At 36.3% G+C, this 19,224-nt stretch overlaps 1 protein-coding gene across 7 annotated transcripts in view; it reads right to left on the bottom strand.

Annotated features, from left to right (window-relative positions):
- Positions 1 to 19,224, bottom strand: part of twin (CCR4-NOT transcription complex subunit 6-like twin) — a 204,630-nt gene that overhangs the window by 7,071 nt on the left and 178,335 nt on the right. For 2 of the 7 annotated variants that reach the window (XM_089695132.1, XM_089695136.1), the window contains 7 exons: positions 10,938 to 11,006; positions 4,079 to 4,236; positions 2,704 to 2,858; positions 2,266 to 2,426; positions 1,536 to 1,772; positions 848 to 1,019; positions 58 to 197 (listed from right to left, as the gene is read on the bottom strand). In XM_089695132.1, the coding sequence (XP_089551258.1) occupies positions 58 to 197; positions 848 to 1,019; positions 1,536 to 1,772; positions 2,266 to 2,426; positions 2,704 to 2,858; positions 4,079 to 4,236; positions 10,938 to 11,006 (1,092 nt within the window). The remainder of the gene's footprint in view (positions 1 to 57; positions 198 to 847; positions 1,020 to 1,535; positions 1,773 to 2,265; positions 2,427 to 2,703; positions 2,859 to 4,078; positions 4,237 to 10,937; positions 11,007 to 19,224) is intronic. The other 5 variants (XM_089695134.1, XM_089695137.1, XM_089695135.1 and 2 more) reach the window with 3 other exon arrangements.

Here is a 19,224-nt window from a genome sequence, read left to right as displayed (position 1 = left end):
TTATCAATTATGTCCAAAAACGGTGTAGGTATCCTAAAAAAAAAACAATTAACTTACCAGAAGGTATGTGCGGATGCGGACAGCCGACCACCTTGTGCTCGCGGAACCACTCCTGCGAGAGCGGGCCCAAGAGCCCGAGCGGCGTCATCGACTGCTTGCTGTAGAATATGTAGTCGATTATACCCTTGAAGTCGAACCTGGAATGGACAAAAGAAAATTTTTAGTGTCTTGTTATAGTGTGAATTGATGGAGGATAATGAAAATCAGTAAAGAACTAAATACATAATATTTATTTCAATGATTTACAGACATACGGTGAACGGGTACAAACCTATACACGTATATAATTAATGCGCTCGTTTAGTCGAACGCAGCAAAATGTATAAAATAAACAAAACTAAATTCATTTATTTCATTCACGTAATAAACTAAAAAATCGCCCGTGTTAAAGAAGTTAGAGGTAATAATAATACTTTAATAAAACTAAAAAAACACGCTTTTTATAGAAAACCGAGCTAAAAAATAGAAAATTTTATCAAATTAGTGTATTGTCATCGGTCCTCAATAAATCTACAAAGTTTGAACGAAATCTGGCCGTTTAAAGTGGGTCAAAATCGCGCCCAAAGAAGTCGGTTACAAACATACAAACATACAGGTGAAGCTAATATAAAGCGTGTAAAAATCTATCCACATACGCAGTATTCGTCTCACACGCAGTGACGTATCAAGCACGCGCGGAGGACAATGTGAATGAACCTATACTCAATGCTTTTGGCTTATTTTTATTGACAGTGTGACGTCACACACACACACACACACTCTCTCTCACACACGCACACACACTCACGTGTAGTTCGTGTAGGGCATGATGTCCTCGCTGTACGCGGAGGCGAGCTTGAAGTTGTGCGTGAACTCGTGCTCGGAGCCGGGCATGCGGCGCAGTGACGTCGCGTAGCCGAGCTCCTTGAAGTCGCGGTGCTCGGCGGACACGCGGCCCGATGATAGGAACTCCACCACACCTGGGAAATTCGTTATTTAATCATTATATTGAAGTGAAAACTTCTTTAGCGGCGTTGAGCACTTTTTCTGTAATGGGTATAAAATCTTAAACTCGCGTCAGGACACGTGACCTGATCGAAAAAGCGTAAGACGGATACCATTCCAAAATATCAAACATGCTCAACGTTAATAATCAAGTTTTCACTTCTGCCGGCACTCCCGGAGTGCAACCCGTCTTTTTTTTAGTTAATTAGATTTTAATCGTCAAAAAATCTTTCTAAAAAAATAAACCAGAAAAAGAAAGAAGAGGGTTAAAAAAGTCCTACAGTATAGAAAAAAAGTTCGTAACTGAGGTTTACAGTCTGTCAACAACACGTCATAACATGATGATGATGATTCTAAATGTGTACAGTAGATGTTATTAGAAATTGGACCTTATCGTTATCAGGCAAAGTGGTTAAAATTCCCGCACAGAAAAATCAGGATGGATTCCTATTACCGCTGACACATTAGTGCCATTGAATATTGAACCTTACCACTATCAGGCAGAGAGTTGAAATCCCCGCACAGTAGCAGCTGAACGTTGTCCTTCTGTCCCGTCAGGCGAAGCGTCCTCGCCGAGTCGTCAAGTATCGAGCGAAGTTCGTTACTGAGCATCATCGTCTGTATCAACTTCACGTCGCAGAACTCCGGGTCCCAGTGTATGTGCGCCGTGCACACCAGTATCGGCTGCGCCACCGCTGATGTTTCCGTTGGAAGACCTGAGAAGTTAACTAGATGAGAGATATTTTAACTGCCTCGGGTACTAGTGATGGTATTGATAAACAAATTAAATAATAAAGGTTATATGTTAGGTAAATCAAGGTATATAGTTATATGGTACATTTTAATGACATGTATAAAGTTAAATCGAATTGATATTAGAACTTTACATATGAACAATGAACATTTAGGTGTGTAAATAATAACACATAAAATAACATAAGCCCTTAATCACAAATTGATTGGCATGATTTGAAAAGTTAGAAGTTCGTAGCAAATTTTATTTTAAAAAATTTTTGAAATATAGTTTAAGAACAAACAAGACGGTTAGTAACTATGTTTCTAGTTCCAATGTTAGATGATAGCAAAGGACTGATATATAGCGCTGTTCCAATATGCTCTTTATTAATTGCTCAAATTCTGACTTTACTGTTCTCAAACATATAACAATCTACAAAAATACATATATATAAAATAGAAAAAGTATATAAAAAGCAACATTACAATTCTCACCATTTTCCCACGCAGCCTCCTTCGTCTTCAGCAGCGCGGCAAGCCCGATGTTGTCCTTCGGCATCACCCGGTTGAGCATGTTGTCCGAGCCCTCGCTGTTCGCCATCGCGAGCTGGTTGAATTCTATTAGGTGCTCTTTGACTAACGCGAACCTGGTGAGAGAAGATAATTTGAGCTTTAAGTCTATGTGTGATAAGGGGCAATTTTACTTGAATGGTTGACCATTTTGCTTTTTAAAGCGATTCTGGAGTGAAAAGGGTATTTGAGCTTTAAGTCATATGTGTGTAATAAGGGGTAAATTTATGTGAATTGTTGGCCATCGCAAAGGTTTGAAACAATATAGATACACACTCATCAGTCATTGTCTGTCCGAAAAATATACGTAAAGAAGCTAATAGTAGATACTGACTACAACAGAGTTGTACATACTTGGCAGATCTAAAGAAGATGGCGCATCCGTCGACGTATTTCCTCTCCGATTCGGACATTGTTTTTGCGCGGGACTTGGGCGAGAAGATGCCGTCGTAGCCATCCTGCTTCAACTCTGGTAAGAAGAAGTTGTAGAACTGATCCGTTTCTACCTCCTGAAATTAATGATGAGAATTATTAATATACACGAATTTCATACATTAGACTAAATTAAAAATATAACTGTTATGGATATAAAAACATCTACATGTTAATAATGGATACCTTCAGACAACAAATTAAGGTAAAATCTATTTTTAATATTAACGTTACACTTTCTTTGTTGTGATCGATAAAATAAGTATTTATCTATTAGGAACAGCACTACTAGTAATTGGTAAAAGGCCATCAAATTTATTTCCAAACTCTATTATTCAACGCTCAATAAAATAGAAACTATCGATGAATATTTTATAAAAAACTAAAAAATACGCGCTCCATCGGGCTCGACGCAAACAGCGTTCAAAGTAATTAAAATTTCATACAAGTTTCAAACCATTACCCACTCCCAAATGTTCCAAACGAAATTTCCGAGCTCGATTATCCTGCGTAATATTCAGAGGGCCGTGCACAAAGGTGGGGCTGAACACGGCCCTGACATTGACGTATTATATAATGGCAAACAATTGCTGGCGCAACGACCTTTACACAATGTTGTGCGACGGAAGAAAATCACTATACGTGAATACTGATCGGCTCACAATACTTGCGTATAGAATTAGATGCCACTTTGTTGATGGGACAAACACTAATAGATAACGGAACGCAAATAAGCCTTTTGGAATTCATAGCGTGCACGCATATACAGCCTATTGTCGTGGTATATTTATAGATGATAGTTTTCGCTTTATAATATTCGATAGCTTTGGTTGAACTATAATAATACAGCTATAAAAAAACTCATCAGAACTCATGGGTGGCCATGGCAAATACGAGTAGATTGCTTTGCTTTTCACGGGTAATAACCGTCAACAAACAACTTTCTAGCAAAAAATGGCTATACGGATCTGTTTCTTGTGAACGCTTTGAACGGTATAGAATTTTGATTTTTGTGTGAAATTATTGTTCTAAATATGATAACAATACTATTTGACAAAAAAGGCGTAAAACGAGATCGTTTGGAATGCACGGAATAACTTTATTTTTATGAGTTATCTATTGCTGCCTTTATGTTATAATTGGGTTCAAAATACTTTGACTATTCAGATTTATAATACCATTACATTTAGTACCTATCCAAAGATCTATAAAAAGATAACTCTTAATATCCCCTTCAAACTGAAGTACGTTCTTTACGTAACGTTTTGTAGAGAAAAGCCCATCAATGAACACTTGCCTGTAAGCTGATGATATCCGCCGAATAGTGCCTAATCTCGTCGAGGATCCCCTTTTTCCTGTAGTCCCACTCGAGCGCCCAGCTCGGGCAGTAGCCGTACATCTGTCGCGTCGCGTACTTGTCGCACAGCACGTTGTAGCACATCACCGTGAATATACCTGAAATATATGATTTAGAATATTAATTAGGGGTCTTTAGTTACTACATAGAAGATTAGTATATTGTTTGCATTATCGGACACATTGTGACTTGGATAAACATTACACAATCATCATCGATCATGCGATTCATGTCTTTACTATACGTTAGTACTTAGTTGTAAAAATATTAAGTTCGTTGAAGCCACCTTTTTATGAACCTTGATTAAGATATGTTTAATTTTAAAAACTTCATTTCAAGCCAATTGATTTAAACAGTACATCATCATGAAGCTTTAACTTTGTTTGCATTAACTTCTCTGTCACACTCACATTTAATCAATAAAATAAACACAAATTCCTACCATATTAATAAACCGCTCAAGTCCGCAGACATGACAGTCGTGACACGTGATAATCTCTTACATAATAAACGCTTCACATTATACAATTTCCATGCAAGTTAATAGGAAATGAGGTATTCGTCAAACGGCCTCAAGTAGTAGCCCTCTGGCGGGTCGTGCGACGTGTATTACAATGCTGACGAGGGGATGATTAGCTAAACGGTAACGGGTGCAAAACGGGAGAGTTTGCGAAATTGCCCATTATGGTAACAGCAAATGGAGTCATCACGGAGCCTGCCTGTTAGGCATTACAACGGACTGAGAATGCATTCAAATTGTATGTAGGCGGACTAACACGTCTGCCTTATCTTCGAGTGTGATAATATAACGTTTTAATGTATTGAATTTTATTACTTTGTTGGCGATATTATAACCTCTTCGTTGTTCTTTTTGTTTGGAAATGTAAGATTGTCATCCTTAAGGAATAAAATTCTTAGTTTATCCTGTGTTACAATATCGATAACAAATACAAAGTTTTTTATAAAATATAGACCTGCCACAATTCGCTGAAATGCATATTTGTTTCCAAAGTCATAAATATCAGGAATGTGATGAAAACGCTACTTAAAATGTGGGATTTATGCACACGTCGCAAGGCTGTCAATTTAACGTGTCTCCATCGAGAGCACAACCACGACTGTGCTCTCTCACGATCCGTCCGATTCAGATTTACGCTTTAGCGCTCGCATCCATCTCATTATTGGAGCCAAATAACTCGGATAATCTCGATTCTCACGTCGACACTGCCTTGTCCAAATGTCAACATCGTGGAAGACCAGTCAATGTAATTATCACGACTGCATCCTAAGGTGATCATAAAGCTGTTGTAGTCATATGGAATGAGAAGAAAGTATATATTAACAAACAGCTTATTAAAATTGGTAATATTACGTGGAAGTGTACAGTTTCGTTCCATTAGATACCTAAATAATATGAAGTAAAATGTTTTTATCGCCGATTGAATAGATAAAAAATAACAGTAGCCAGTAGGTACTATAGTCATACAATTCCCAGAAATCAAAAAACTTGATCTTGACACGGCGAAGGACGTTTGCGAGCGTGCGTTCTGCGGAGCACAATCAAATGAGAATCGCCAAAAGCGCCCACGCCCATGCTAATCAGCATCGGGCGAGCTTCACCTGGCGACACGGCTGCGATCAATACGACCACAGCACGTGCTTCGACCGCGGCCATTGTATGCCCGATGCGTCCGCACAAGACGCGGCGCACATGCCAAGCGGCGCTGAACAATACCCGCATCAGTAATCGCCCGTACATAAGGAACCACGGGGCGAAACGAAAGCTCAGCGCCGACACAATAATAAATGGTAATGTCGAACATGTGGACGCGTGTCTTCATTTCAAATAAATCGTCGATGATGAAATTGTACGTGCCCGATCGACAAACAATGGTTAAGGTGACACTGAATCACGAAAACACGTAATGCAATGTTTGCTGACAAAAACGATACTCCTACGTTAGACTTGTACGAATCGAATTCGAATTGTCCGCAGATATATTCCGCGAATTGCGCTCAAACCGTTATTAGCATGATGTTGTGGTAATTACGCCGATATCGATATAATTCGTGACCGTTTCTGAATAGTTTTTTTATTGAACGGCCGCATCTCATTAAAATTGATATAGGCCTACGTCCGCTATTTGAATTGGCATTATAAAGAAGTCCTTAGACCAAGTTAGGTCATAGATCGCAGTGTTTCTCTATGAATAGGTGCTAACAAGACGTTAGTTGGTAAAAAAAGAGAAACGTTAAGCTTCTTATAGCGCATTCCTACTTGCATATTTATTTACAAGTGATTCTCTCTAGATATATCAAACGGTTTTACAGCGATTTTATCAAGCGGATCTAAGCGGTTTGCAAATATGTATGTATAAAAAATAGAACAGATTTTTACAAAGCTGGAGTTGGACATAACGTTTTTATATCTTAAAATGAATTAAAATTACTAGATATACGCTTATGTAAACGCAAAATTTAAATAAAATACAGTGTTTCAATAAAGTCATAACATTTTAATTATAAATATGTAACAGTATCTCAAATATTTGTAATATTTTTAGTCACTTAAAAGGTACAAAATAAACAAAACATACAAAAGCTAATTGAGTGCAAAAAAACACAATACACAATTGTATTTAAGTACCAATAACATTGAATTGTGATAATGAAACATATAAATAAAGTTAAGCTGTGCAAGCTGTAGGAGCGTTTTGTTTTTATTAATTGTTATAAATTGGTAAAATAATAAGAATTGGTAAAGGCAACGGCACCATTCATAATTCGTTATCATTGTTAATAATGGGCCAACATAATAAAAAGACAATAATACACGAAGGACGTTTAAAAGACACGTAAGTATAAGTTAAAACAATTGGAATACGAGAATGAATTATGAGCTGCTGTAATTTGCATAATGGCAGCTGTAATTTCAGGCAGGTCATTATGTCGGCCAGCCAACATGCGGCAAAAGTTGTATGGGACCTAACATATGTTTTCTAGGAGAAAATAACTTATTTATGCGCTGCTTCCAGTACGGAACTTGAAGGCCTCTAATTATGCAGTTCGTATCGATTCTAGAAATGTTGCGAGTTTTTAATATTGCGACCATTATTGTTGACCCATATTGTAAATACGGAAAACTACTTCCTCGATTTAAAAAGTGCACAACATTTTTCTTCAGACGAAGAATAAAGAGTAGGTATATATACAACTATCGACATATAAGACTATTCTTAAGTTGGACATCTTAACATTAGAGGGTAAAGGAGCAAATACTTCACATAATAAATAGCTATCAAGCTATGATCTCCATTCATTGTATCATCTGCAACAAGCCTCTCGCATCGATCTTAAATCTTAATGGATTTGAAGGATAGAAAGGGAAACGTAATGAGGTATAAATCGAGTCCCTTCACTCGTACGATAAAGACTTTAAATGCCTAAAATGCTTCAATCGTTTTTCAGTGAAGTGACATTACGATCGTGACCCAATTAGTATAAAATAACTTAGAAATAACGCAGTAACAGACAATGCGGCCGATGCAAACAAAAAGTGTACACACATCACAAGTGGGAAAATATATTCAAATCCCACGTCTAAACGAATGAGTCATCATAAATCTAATATAACGCTAGCCGTGGGTAACAGCTGCATTATTAAACACAACAAATGACACACAAGCAGTCGAGTCGAAACGAGAGCGTGTATGAAGCTCATCTGAATATAATAGCCGAGAGACAAGCTAGCGTTATCATTGTCATCCACCACCTATAATCATGTATTCAGATTGTGACAAACTATTTTATTTGTGTTCGCTGTCGTGGAGAAATTATATGAGATGGTCCAAGGAAATCAACAAAGCAATATTTTATATCCATATCTTCATTTTATCAAACAGTTAAATCAAATTCAAACAATGACCATTTTGAATGTTACCATTTACCGGAATGAAAAAAGCTATTAATTATGTGGTTAAGTAGAAGTATTTGATCATGCAAAAAATACGTATTTGATACAAACAACATGAATATACCTACTTGAGGACCCTTTAATTCAAATCATCTTGTAGGTACATATATGTCATGAACAATTATTAACATCGTTACCAGATGAGTCGCAATATCTGATGATCTAACCACATCTTTTTATATTTTTGTTTATTTGGATTGAATTACACTTGGATATAAAAACAATTCAATTAATAGAGGAAAATGATTAAGATGGCATGAATGCATCAATACAACAATACAATTTGATAGACTTTATGAAACGAAATATGTTCCAGAAAAATCGATACTCCCGTATTGGATATATCATGTGGAATAAGCGAAACTCGAATCGATTTGAGCGTTGGACTTTTATTTATGCATACCGATACAAATACACATCCTTCAAGGTATACGAGCCCAACTTGTCTCGCATTCAGATGTTTCTGACAAATCCGTTTACGATCAAGAGGAATAAAATATTTTTACTCCGATAAAAGACGGTTCGCTATATTTGAATGTTAATACGGGTAAGTTTTTGAAAGGGCCTTCATGACCAAATTCAATCTATGGAAACAAATGTTTCGGAGAAAAATTATTAGTAAAAGTAACAAGAGTAAATTCAAATATTTGTGAGATCATAATATTACCTAGCAGGAAATGTCATTAAATACAGAAAAATATTAAAATAAAAAGAAACTCTAATCAACAACAAGGCTGTTCGACTAAAAATTCCAACTGACAATATTAGTTACATACAATATAAATTCAATAAAAATGAACAGATTCACCTTGGAGATAAATTTTTGTTATCGGAGCCAACAATCAAAAATTTCGACGCAACGAGCGTGACGCTAGAGTTACGTATGAGTTTGCCGTGACAATATTGATTTTCTTGGATACAAAACTATTAAACGTCGCCAACTACCATTTAATGATGATTTTGTTAATTTGCGTACACGTTACGAATCGGTGTGAATTACAGAGACAAACTATCGCCAAGTGATGATGTGTTAAATTTAAAATATTTTTCGCTAATATAGACGAGGTGGAAATAACAATGAAGTAACATACAGACAGGCATAAATCTCTATAATAGATTATCACTTTCGTATTGTTACGGTCCAAGAGCGGTCACGATAGAGATCAAAATCTGTGTCACATAGAAGAAGCAGCATAACTAACTATAGGCTGTATGTGATTATTAGACACAAGGTATGCTTTATTTCTAAAAACCGGTTATCTTTCTGAAATAGTGTATCTAATAAGGAACACGTGCGATTTTCCAATTGCACCACCAACAAATAGCTATAAAATCGCTTCACCTATACTATCCCCAGGCGAAACTTTAAACGCAGTGTCCTCCGATAAACGCACCGCCTGCTTTGTATGCTCCAACCTTGGATCGATTAAATTTAATGGCGCTTTTGTGTTGTAACGCGTCTTATCCACACTAATATGTAATACGTCAATATAAGATACGAGCTTGAGCGTGGCGATATGAAATTATCAAAGCTTATGAATACAGTATACCGAATACACTTTAGCTACACTTTCAGTCAGCGAAGGTAAGCTTAATATTCGAAAAAGTATGGAACTAATATTAAAATACGTTATTATCTAACATTCAGAGAAGTTATCGTCAAAAGTAAGTAACGTAGGCACTAAACCAAATATTATTGTATTGTTATCGATCCTTGATAAGTGTGTATAGTTTGTAAAACTATCCGTTCAAAATCGATTCTAAAGTTGTCGGTTACATACAGGTGAAGCTTATAAAAGCGTGTTAAAAAGAGTAAAAATCGAAGCTCCGTTCTATCCAGACAGCAAGGCTAATTAAAATTTAATAACAGGACGAAGCATCGTAGATGATTCCAAAAACTGAAATCTATTCTATCCAGACACCGAAGGCTAATTAAAACTAAAGAACATTAGAAAGAGGTCTTCTCGACGCCGGGTTCACGGATGCGCGAGGCCGCTGCCAATGCCTCGCATTGTGCATTGTTCACTCGGAGGGCGCTTCCTACACGCCTGTGTCAATTGACCGCGAGACACAATGACCGTAGTGGCTAAATATTTGCCGACCACGTCGGATATTGTAATAACCTATAGATGGACTGCACAATGGAGAGGTAACCTCGCTTCTTTCAGCTAAAAGGAAGTGGATAAAGGTGTACAAATATTTATTTGTGCTCGATAGCGGTCTGAATAAAAACAGGAAAAAGATATGGTCGAAATAAATATTTATGTCTTAAGACCTAAAGTTCAAAATTGATGTATGTGGATGATTTTACATGTGAATTAGGATACATCCACATTACCTTAGTTATCCATTCAAAGTAATAAGACATCACCATAATACATATGAAGGTTATGTTATTTAATTATATTTAATATCGATTTGTAATCCTCATTATTTAGTTTGAATTCTTTGAACCCAATCTGAACTCAAATCCCTTTTGGCAGCTTGTGCCACTCCCACGTTTTCTTTAACCATAAAACTAAAGCTTCTTGACATTGAATATAATTTGGAAGAAGCTTAAAAAATACATAAAACATCAATAAATAACACCATGACATTCCATAATCTTTAAAATTTAATGAATGCAACAGTTTTAATAGAAATGTATTAAAAATGCGGTGATCTCATCGCTTCAATGTTAATAGCTTATAAGATCGACGAGTGATTATAAATTAAAAATGAAAAGTCACCAAGTGCTTGCTATAAAGGTAAAGGCAATGGCACACATATCGAAGGATGACCACAAAGTGATGTATGCATATTGTAATTGTAATAATGTGTACTTACAAGTGGGACGACTCCTATTTGGTCTCGTCAAGGGTATCCAAGGCCTCTGTGGTGGTAGAGTGGCAGTAACTGAAACAAGGAAAAATAATTCATTAAATTTATTGCACAAAAAAGCATAGAGAACACAAAATGCAAACAATTCGAAGATTCAAGATAGTACGAATTTGTACGCTTCGATTATTTTTTTTAATCAGTTTTTCTTCGACTCGGACAATAGTAGTATTCAAAGAAACCGTGTTTCATAATTCTACGGTTGTTTCTTTTGGAAATCAATCAAACATCTGGCACAGATGAATATTTTAGATCCCGTTCGAAAAAATTCATTTGCGAATCCGTCGACAATCGAAGATTATTATTTGAAATTATCAACGAATCGTTTGTCACGCTTGTGGAACTAGTTTCCAATCAGCGGATCCCGCAAATATTGGGAAACTACATTTCAGCGTGGGCTGCAAAAACTTAGCTCGATTTAACTGCTCCTCTCGACTTCGATATTCCATTGAAGCCGATAGTTGAACGAGTCAATAAAAAGCGGTGTAGTATTGTTCTCTACGGAATTATGAACTATCGTGAAATCAAGCGAGAAATCATAATACGTCCGGGTTCCTATACAAAGCAGTTTCTCTTAACAGCGCTGTAAGTGTCATTATCGGAAATAGGAAAAAAATTCTAATATTGAAATAGGATTTAATGCGATTTTATAATTAGGTACTTTGAAGAGAGTTTATAAATAGAGTTTACACCAACTCTGATTTCTGAATGAAATGAATGAAAATTATTCTATAAAGCGGTTAGTATTCAAATACGATAAATTAATATTGCGGTCGAGGCGAAGCTAATTAAAGCTATCATATAAGCTTATAATATTATTTAACATAATAATATTTTCAAAGCACACATCAAGTACGTCGCAATCAAGCCTAATCATTAGGAAATCTACGCAAAATCATTTATCAAAAAACCGACTGAGGAACGTAACTCATTGAAAGACAACATACAATGACGACAGAAAAACAAAGCTCCCAAAATGAAGTCATTAGGGTGCACTCACACACATCAGTCACCGTCAAGTCACCGATGACTGATCGGTGACGGTTTGTGTACGTATCCACAAACACCAGTCACCGTCATGTTGTCCGTCAGTCACGTCGCCGGTTTGACCCTAGAGAACATGTAGCAATTGACGGTAGCACGACGCTGACTGAACTGAGACGTGACGGCACCGGATGAGTGGGGATAAAAGTATGATACATGTATGGAAAGATTATTTGACGTGCCTGACCGGTGACGTCACTGATAGATTTCGTGCCGGCGACTGTCGTGTGGGAACAGAGTCATACTAGAACTATTGATACATATTTTTTTTTAATCCTGTCCGGTGACGTGCCGTGACGGTGACTGATGTGTGTGAGTGCACCCTTAATAACATCGAAACTGTCAATGTGACCGTGAAATCGAGACAAGTGGTAGAAAAAAACAAACAGATCACTTCAAATACTCCGGTACAGTCGGAGTGACAGGCCCCGTCGGCGGTCACTTGCAATTACGATATTCTGCGCTTGATGAAACGTAACCAATAATAATAATAATATGAGTATAATATTTCGGTCATAGACGTTCACTGGCTTCCAACGACCGCCTAATTTATCGGAATCGCTCCAACGAAACCTGATAAGCATCTCTAATCATGGATGGCTTTGATTGAATTCAGGTTAATTATTTTCTTATTGTATCATTTATTTTATTTTAAACACTTTATTGTGCTGCCAACATAACAAAAGTGGGTACAATAGGACTTAAACTAGTACAAACAACACAGAGGGCGGCCTTATTACTAACAAGTAATCTCTTCCAGGCAACCAACAGATTGTGTAAAAAACAATATTACTACAGCGGAGGTAGGTAAAAAGTATTCTTCGTGACTTCGTGACGCAAATTTTGGGGATTGAATATAAAATCGAATCGTTTAAAAAAACTGTTACAATAAAATGAATCGTTTCCAAATTTGAATACGACCTGCGATAACCAAAACACACAATAAAAAAGAAGCAATTGCAGCGATGATTTAGTAGATTAGGAACACAAAAACCAGTAGAGGTTATATTTTCGTTATGGCAGACGTTAAGATGTCATTGCAAGGACGAGATAGCGGCAATCCATTTGGTGCAGCTGTGCCGTTTCCCACAAGTAAAGTGCCTTTAAGTTGGAAAGGGGAAATATTTGAAAATACTGTGGGAAACTCTCTTTAATATCGCTCAGAACTGTCAATTGGTTATTTGGCTTATACATTTCGTTCCGCAAAATTTTCCATGAAAATTAAATGATACCAGTCATAATAAATTAAGTACCTATGTATTGTTATAACAATGATGGCTTTAATCGAAAATATCTGGCTTTTAGTTCTCTGTTTATTTATATCAACAAAGACGCTCTTGCATTCTCTGCATGGCCAGTTACATTTGATAACTCTTTAAATTATTTTAGATATTTGGCATAATACATACGAAACAATACCCAACGCACAATTAATTATCAAACAAACAATTAAACGAAGACCATTATTTCTGTACCCACTGTCTACAACATGTTCCACGAAATTTCTCCAATAAATTTCCACATACAAGAACAACGCACTCTAAACGCAGATGCATCGACATTACACTTTGTAATTAGAGCCGCGGGTCGCGAGCACTAAATCACGAGATACACACAATACTATGGGTGTGTTATTGAATATTAAGTGCATAAGCGCTGCGTCTGATGAGCGTCCTTTGGCTGTTATGTTCGGCATACAAAATGTGTACGGGCCGCGTGCCGAGCGTCTAAACACGGATAAATAGCGAAGTTCAATAACATCTTTATTCGATACCCATGTGACATGATAGAGGATGTCGCTTTGAGGCATTTTTCGTGATAAATTGCGGTCAAAGTGATCGTGACTTCGTTAGATAGTGGGTTGTAAACATGCCAAGTTTAATTTGACGATAACTTAGAATAAATGCACGCGTGCGTTGATTGTTCTTCACAAACTGCGCGAATCTTTAAAGTAAATTGTTTCATACACGGTACTCTAGATTTAAGCAAAACTAGACACCATAATTTATGAGAAAAGTAAAAACAACAAAACATAAACAAGAAACCTCACAAGCCCACAACTAGCGAAAGCATAAAAAAACCACATCTATGAATAGCCCATCACTAACACGTTTCCATCACTATCATAGTTTTGCGAATTTGCCAAACAGCCAAACAAGATGTCACACGGGTGAAAGCCGGGTGAGCAGGCCGTGGTGATAAGCATCGGCACGCTCTTCACATTGTTCCTACGATACAAGATAATGCTTTCACCAGCTGCTGCGAGCTACCGTGAGAATGCTGCGATGTCAACACTCAGTCAACATTTGTTTTAGCAGTTTCTCTTGCGCCAAGGTTTGCGCAAACCAGATTTTCACTCGCGACTAAGCTCTTCATTAAGGTGAAACCGGTGGGCTTTGTTTGGGCACAGTAAAGATGTTTCATTTTAGAATCATATTGTACTATACGGGCCACGGAGTCAAATAAACACGCCCGCATTTGAATGCTTAGATTACATGTTATATTAACAGTGGCTTTGTGCTAAAATGTAGGGTTTACGAAAATATAAAACGATTCATCCCATCTACAATGTAAAAAGCGTTAGCTTTTGTAACAATACAATTACTTATTAGATCGGGAAACAAAGTGACACTTTTCTTCACACGCGACACTACAAAAACGATCTGTTTATTGGTTTTGCGCAATTTTCACAAGACTGTTGTTAATTTAGAAACAAAAATAAAATACTTATCTTTTAAGCACATGATGCCACATGGCTTCTAAATTCTTCATGTATTAAAAATAATAAATCTTATATAGCATTTATCATATACATAACATAATCGTTATCGTTTAAATCACCATAAACTTCCTTTTTTTTACCTTAGCAGATTATAATAAGGTAGATAATATCTTCTAGTGCTCTTGATTTAATATTGTCTACGAAGTACGAATGCAGAAAACCAGCAAACCACGGGTTCCACTAATTCAGCCCTGACACAACATTAACAGAGCGATCCAATCAATTCGACCTACTGCTCGATACAGGTGCGTTATCTTACCTATACATTAGTATCGCCTTCATGAAAATTGATTACCTTGTAATGTTAGAAATATTTATGCTATGAGTATTAATACAACTAGGGATGTAACGATACATGATTTTGCCGATACGATACCGATACCGATATTTGAAGTAATGTATCGGCGATACCGATACCGATACCGATATTGATAGCTTGGTAGAAAAATAAATAGTGAATTATGCATAAAAAGTTACCAACATTTAACAGAGACTCAACTGTTAATCGTATTCTTTTAAATAAAAATGCCAAATCAAAAAACAACAAAACCATATTTTAGTATTATTATTTTACAAAGTCAGTTAAACTTTAAGTAATACACATACAATCAGTACCTAATAAAAGTTTACTATTGGTAGAGTTTTTTCAGAAAACAAAGTGCGCACGCGCGGGCGGCCTCCCACATCGTTCATTAGGCGCGGTTTTTTGAATTGTTTGATATCGGTATCGGTTGTTTTATTATCGGCGATACCGATATATCGGCTTGCCGATTATATCGGCCGATATATCGGTATCGGTATCGGTATCGGTATCGTTACATCCCTAAATACAACTATTAGTGAGACACATGAAATTAAGTAAATCAAGTTTCAGAAGACATCAATGAACAAAAAATGTATTGCACTATAATATACATATTTGGATTATGTTATAAAGGTTATGGACAATGGTATATACGGTGTATACGATGGTATAGGTATAAGTAGATAGATCACCTATACATTTTCATCCAGTGATAAACTATAGACAAGTTTTTCCTTGTGTTCTCATTAAAAATATTGTCCAATGCATTTTTTAAACCCTCAATAGGTACCTACACCAACATTTTACGCATACATCATCACACACGCTCCATTCGAACCTAATCAAACAACTTAACATACACACGCAATTAAGCATTGCTATTGATAACGAAACCCATGCTATAGCCTATAACTCATAGCTAATCAATTCCACGCTATTCGCTATCCATTGAGTGGACCAGACGTCGGGGAGCCGCGGCCGATCGGAAACCGGTACCGCATCTTAGTGCAAAAACATCACTCAATATATAGGTATTAATGAATATTATACATACTAGAGTCGCGCGCGGGTTCGCCTGCTTTGTGGAAAACTTAACAAATAATATAGGTACCTTCCTCAAGAACCACTCTATCTAGTAGTATCTACTACTTTCTTGTGTTTGATTTTACGCGAGTATATGAATCGAAATTTTATCGCATCAAAGTGTGCGAAACGTCGGCATAATAATATTAATAAATCGCGTTTAAAATCCGTTTACGTCTTTAATTTATAAACCAATCTATCTATTAAAAAACCACATCAAACCCTCTTAGTTGAATAGTTTTAGGTACGGACCGAGAGCGACTTTGTTTTATACTATGTAGTGATGTATAGGGTTAGTAGAGGTTAATTGAATACATAAAGAAGTATCTCGTTTTTAGTAGCCCAAAAAAAAACCATTGAAACGAAATGATTATGATCGTGTATGTTTGATCAGATCAAGATCAGATAAATAACCTATCGATTTATCTCACGTCCGCGTCGAGATAAGTGTAAAAAAAAATCAGTGCACATTTTTTGTCAAAAAATATAGAGTCACTGAACCTATATTGTGTATTTGTATTGAACTTGTTTTAGCTAAATAAAGAGTAGTTAAAGAGATTAACTTATTTCACTTTTCACACTAGAGAACAGTAATTTATTAACTAAATAAAATTAACCCGAAGCATTAAGAAGTATATTACGTAGGTACAAGCCAAGCTGAACAACCAAGGCCAATAAGAAAAAACTTTTTTATTCCTGACAAAGTAACCCGACATAATTCCACAGACTAATTTAATATAACGGTATACTAAGACATCATAATTAAAGGTGGCTATGATCGATACGATCGTTTAGGAAATCACGGCTACATTTTTTATCCGTATTACGTGTAAGTAGTTTCTGAGATATAACAGCGCAGGTACTCCATATATGGACATGTCTGAGTATTTATGGCGATTTACCAAGTTCAGTAATAAATTGATTAAAATATAATCTAGTCATGATATCCTGCATATTATGGAGGCTATAACGTCATAAATACCAAGGAATCATAATTATAATGTAATTAGACGTGATATCTCAGATCTAATTTAGTTCATTATAATTATCAGTTTCTTTTCTTACCAATAAGTCCAAAGAAAAATAAATACTGCAGGTTTAATTAATCTAAATTTCCCATTTCGGGGATCAAGAAAATAAAAGTATCAGGTTTATTTACTTTGTAAGTAAGTGCAATTTAGCTTTATGCAATAAGAAAATGTCCAGAATAATAATGCCATATAAAGATTTAAAAAGCAGTATCCACAGATTATATGACATTTATTACTTTCAAACGTTTTTAAATAAAGCTTTCGAAACATGCGTGAATATCAATAAGCGTGTCTTATCGGTTTCAAATACGGATTCGAGGGACGTATTGCGTATTAAAATACAAAATACATATAAACTTATTCAAGCGGAACTCGAGTTTCAGATCAAAATTATGTTCATGACGAGACATATATTCTACACCCATTTGGAATATTAAACCGACTCATTATATTATCAAGTCTGAACGAAAATCGGCTATACCTTTTGAAATAAAACAAGTATCATGTATTGAACACAATGAGGAATGTCAATGCATTTTTTATATTGTAAAACCGCTTATAGTGTGAAGGGCATGAATTTTTATGCATATCTACTAAACACGATTAAAATTCTCGCTTCACTGCTTTGGTTGACATATTTTTGCATCTGAAATTTATGTGATCTATGCTTAGATCACGTGTGACCCTATTCTATTGGAATATATTTTTAGCGTTGATATATCTATACTATTTAGATTACAGATTGTTCGAGGAGCTAGAGATAGAAGATTTGCAGGAAGCTTGTGTACACTGAATACTTAAAGGTGAATTTAAAACAACCGAATGCAATAGAAGAGTTATTTGAAATAATTAATAATTCATCAAATACATAAAAGGTGAAAGCATTAAGGTACGTTTACACGCTTGCCAAGCCTTGGCAAACTACAAACAGTCCCAAGCCTCCACAAATCTCGTTTGGCGTTTGAAAGGCGTTTATACGCTTGTGTATGCGTCAGTCTGCAATATACATCCAAGCATGGCGGACACCGAATTTGTGACGGCTATTGCATTTGGTTTAACGTACTTTTATTTGAAACCAAACCAACGCTTTTAAACATAAGTTACACCTTGCTAAGCAGACTATCAAAATAATAATTATAAATGTATCGTAGGAACATGCCTGCGCCAGAACGCACGTTCACGTTTTTTTTTCAAGTGTTTGCGAAAAGTAGTCATCAATATCTCTTTTTTATTTTTTATTACCTTTACTGGCCTTCCAGTAAGTTCAGAAAGACGAATCCATGCATCTGCTTGTTTCTTCTTATCTTTATGATTTGCATCTTTCGGATTCCAGATGCATGGTTCCACTTGGTAATGTTCCAGAAACGAAAGACTCTCCTCATTCGACCAGCAACTCATTTTTTATTTATTTTTTGTAAAATTAAGCAAGCGTGTACTCGCCGCGAGATCACGATGGCTACTAAACGCGGACCAACATGTAAATGCATCGCAAGCGCTTACCGCAAACGCCCTTTGATCTGCGTAAAAAAACCGACACTCGACTGGATCGGAAGCAAGCAGGCACAAGCCCACGCAAGCCAAGCCAAACGCCCTTTTTACATGCTTGCGATTGTCGATGCTTGCCAAGGCTTGGCAAGCGTGTAAACGTACCATAAGAGACAATTTCATTCTTTGGGGAACAGCACACAATTACACGCTATGCCCACCTGGGCAACAAACACCTGTTTGTGATCAATATTCATAATTTCACATCCCAGTATTCATCGCCTCGAGCCAAATATTTCACACACGGGCGATACAAGGAAGTACCCGCGTACAACAGGTTCAACGACCATTAAGTGCCAACTTATAAACTAACTGAGCCGATCTTTAAAAGAGCATTATGCGATTATGTTAACCACCATTGTGCTCGACGGTCAGATTAATGAATCTATTTAAATACAATGCTTCTTTTCATTTGGCGCTCGAAAATAATAATATATTAGCCATATT

The sequence above is a fragment of the Colias philodice genome, chromosome 5 (assembly GCF_061535455.1).
Source record: "Colias philodice isolate Cphi_HAF_F1 chromosome 5, ilColPhil1 Martin Lab GWU primary, whole genome shotgun sequence".
Lineage (NCBI taxonomy): Eukaryota > Metazoa > Arthropoda > Insecta > Lepidoptera > Pieridae > Colias > Colias philodice.
The sequence above is the reverse complement of the archived record's forward strand: the minus strand, read 5'-3'. Positions and strand labels throughout refer to the sequence as shown.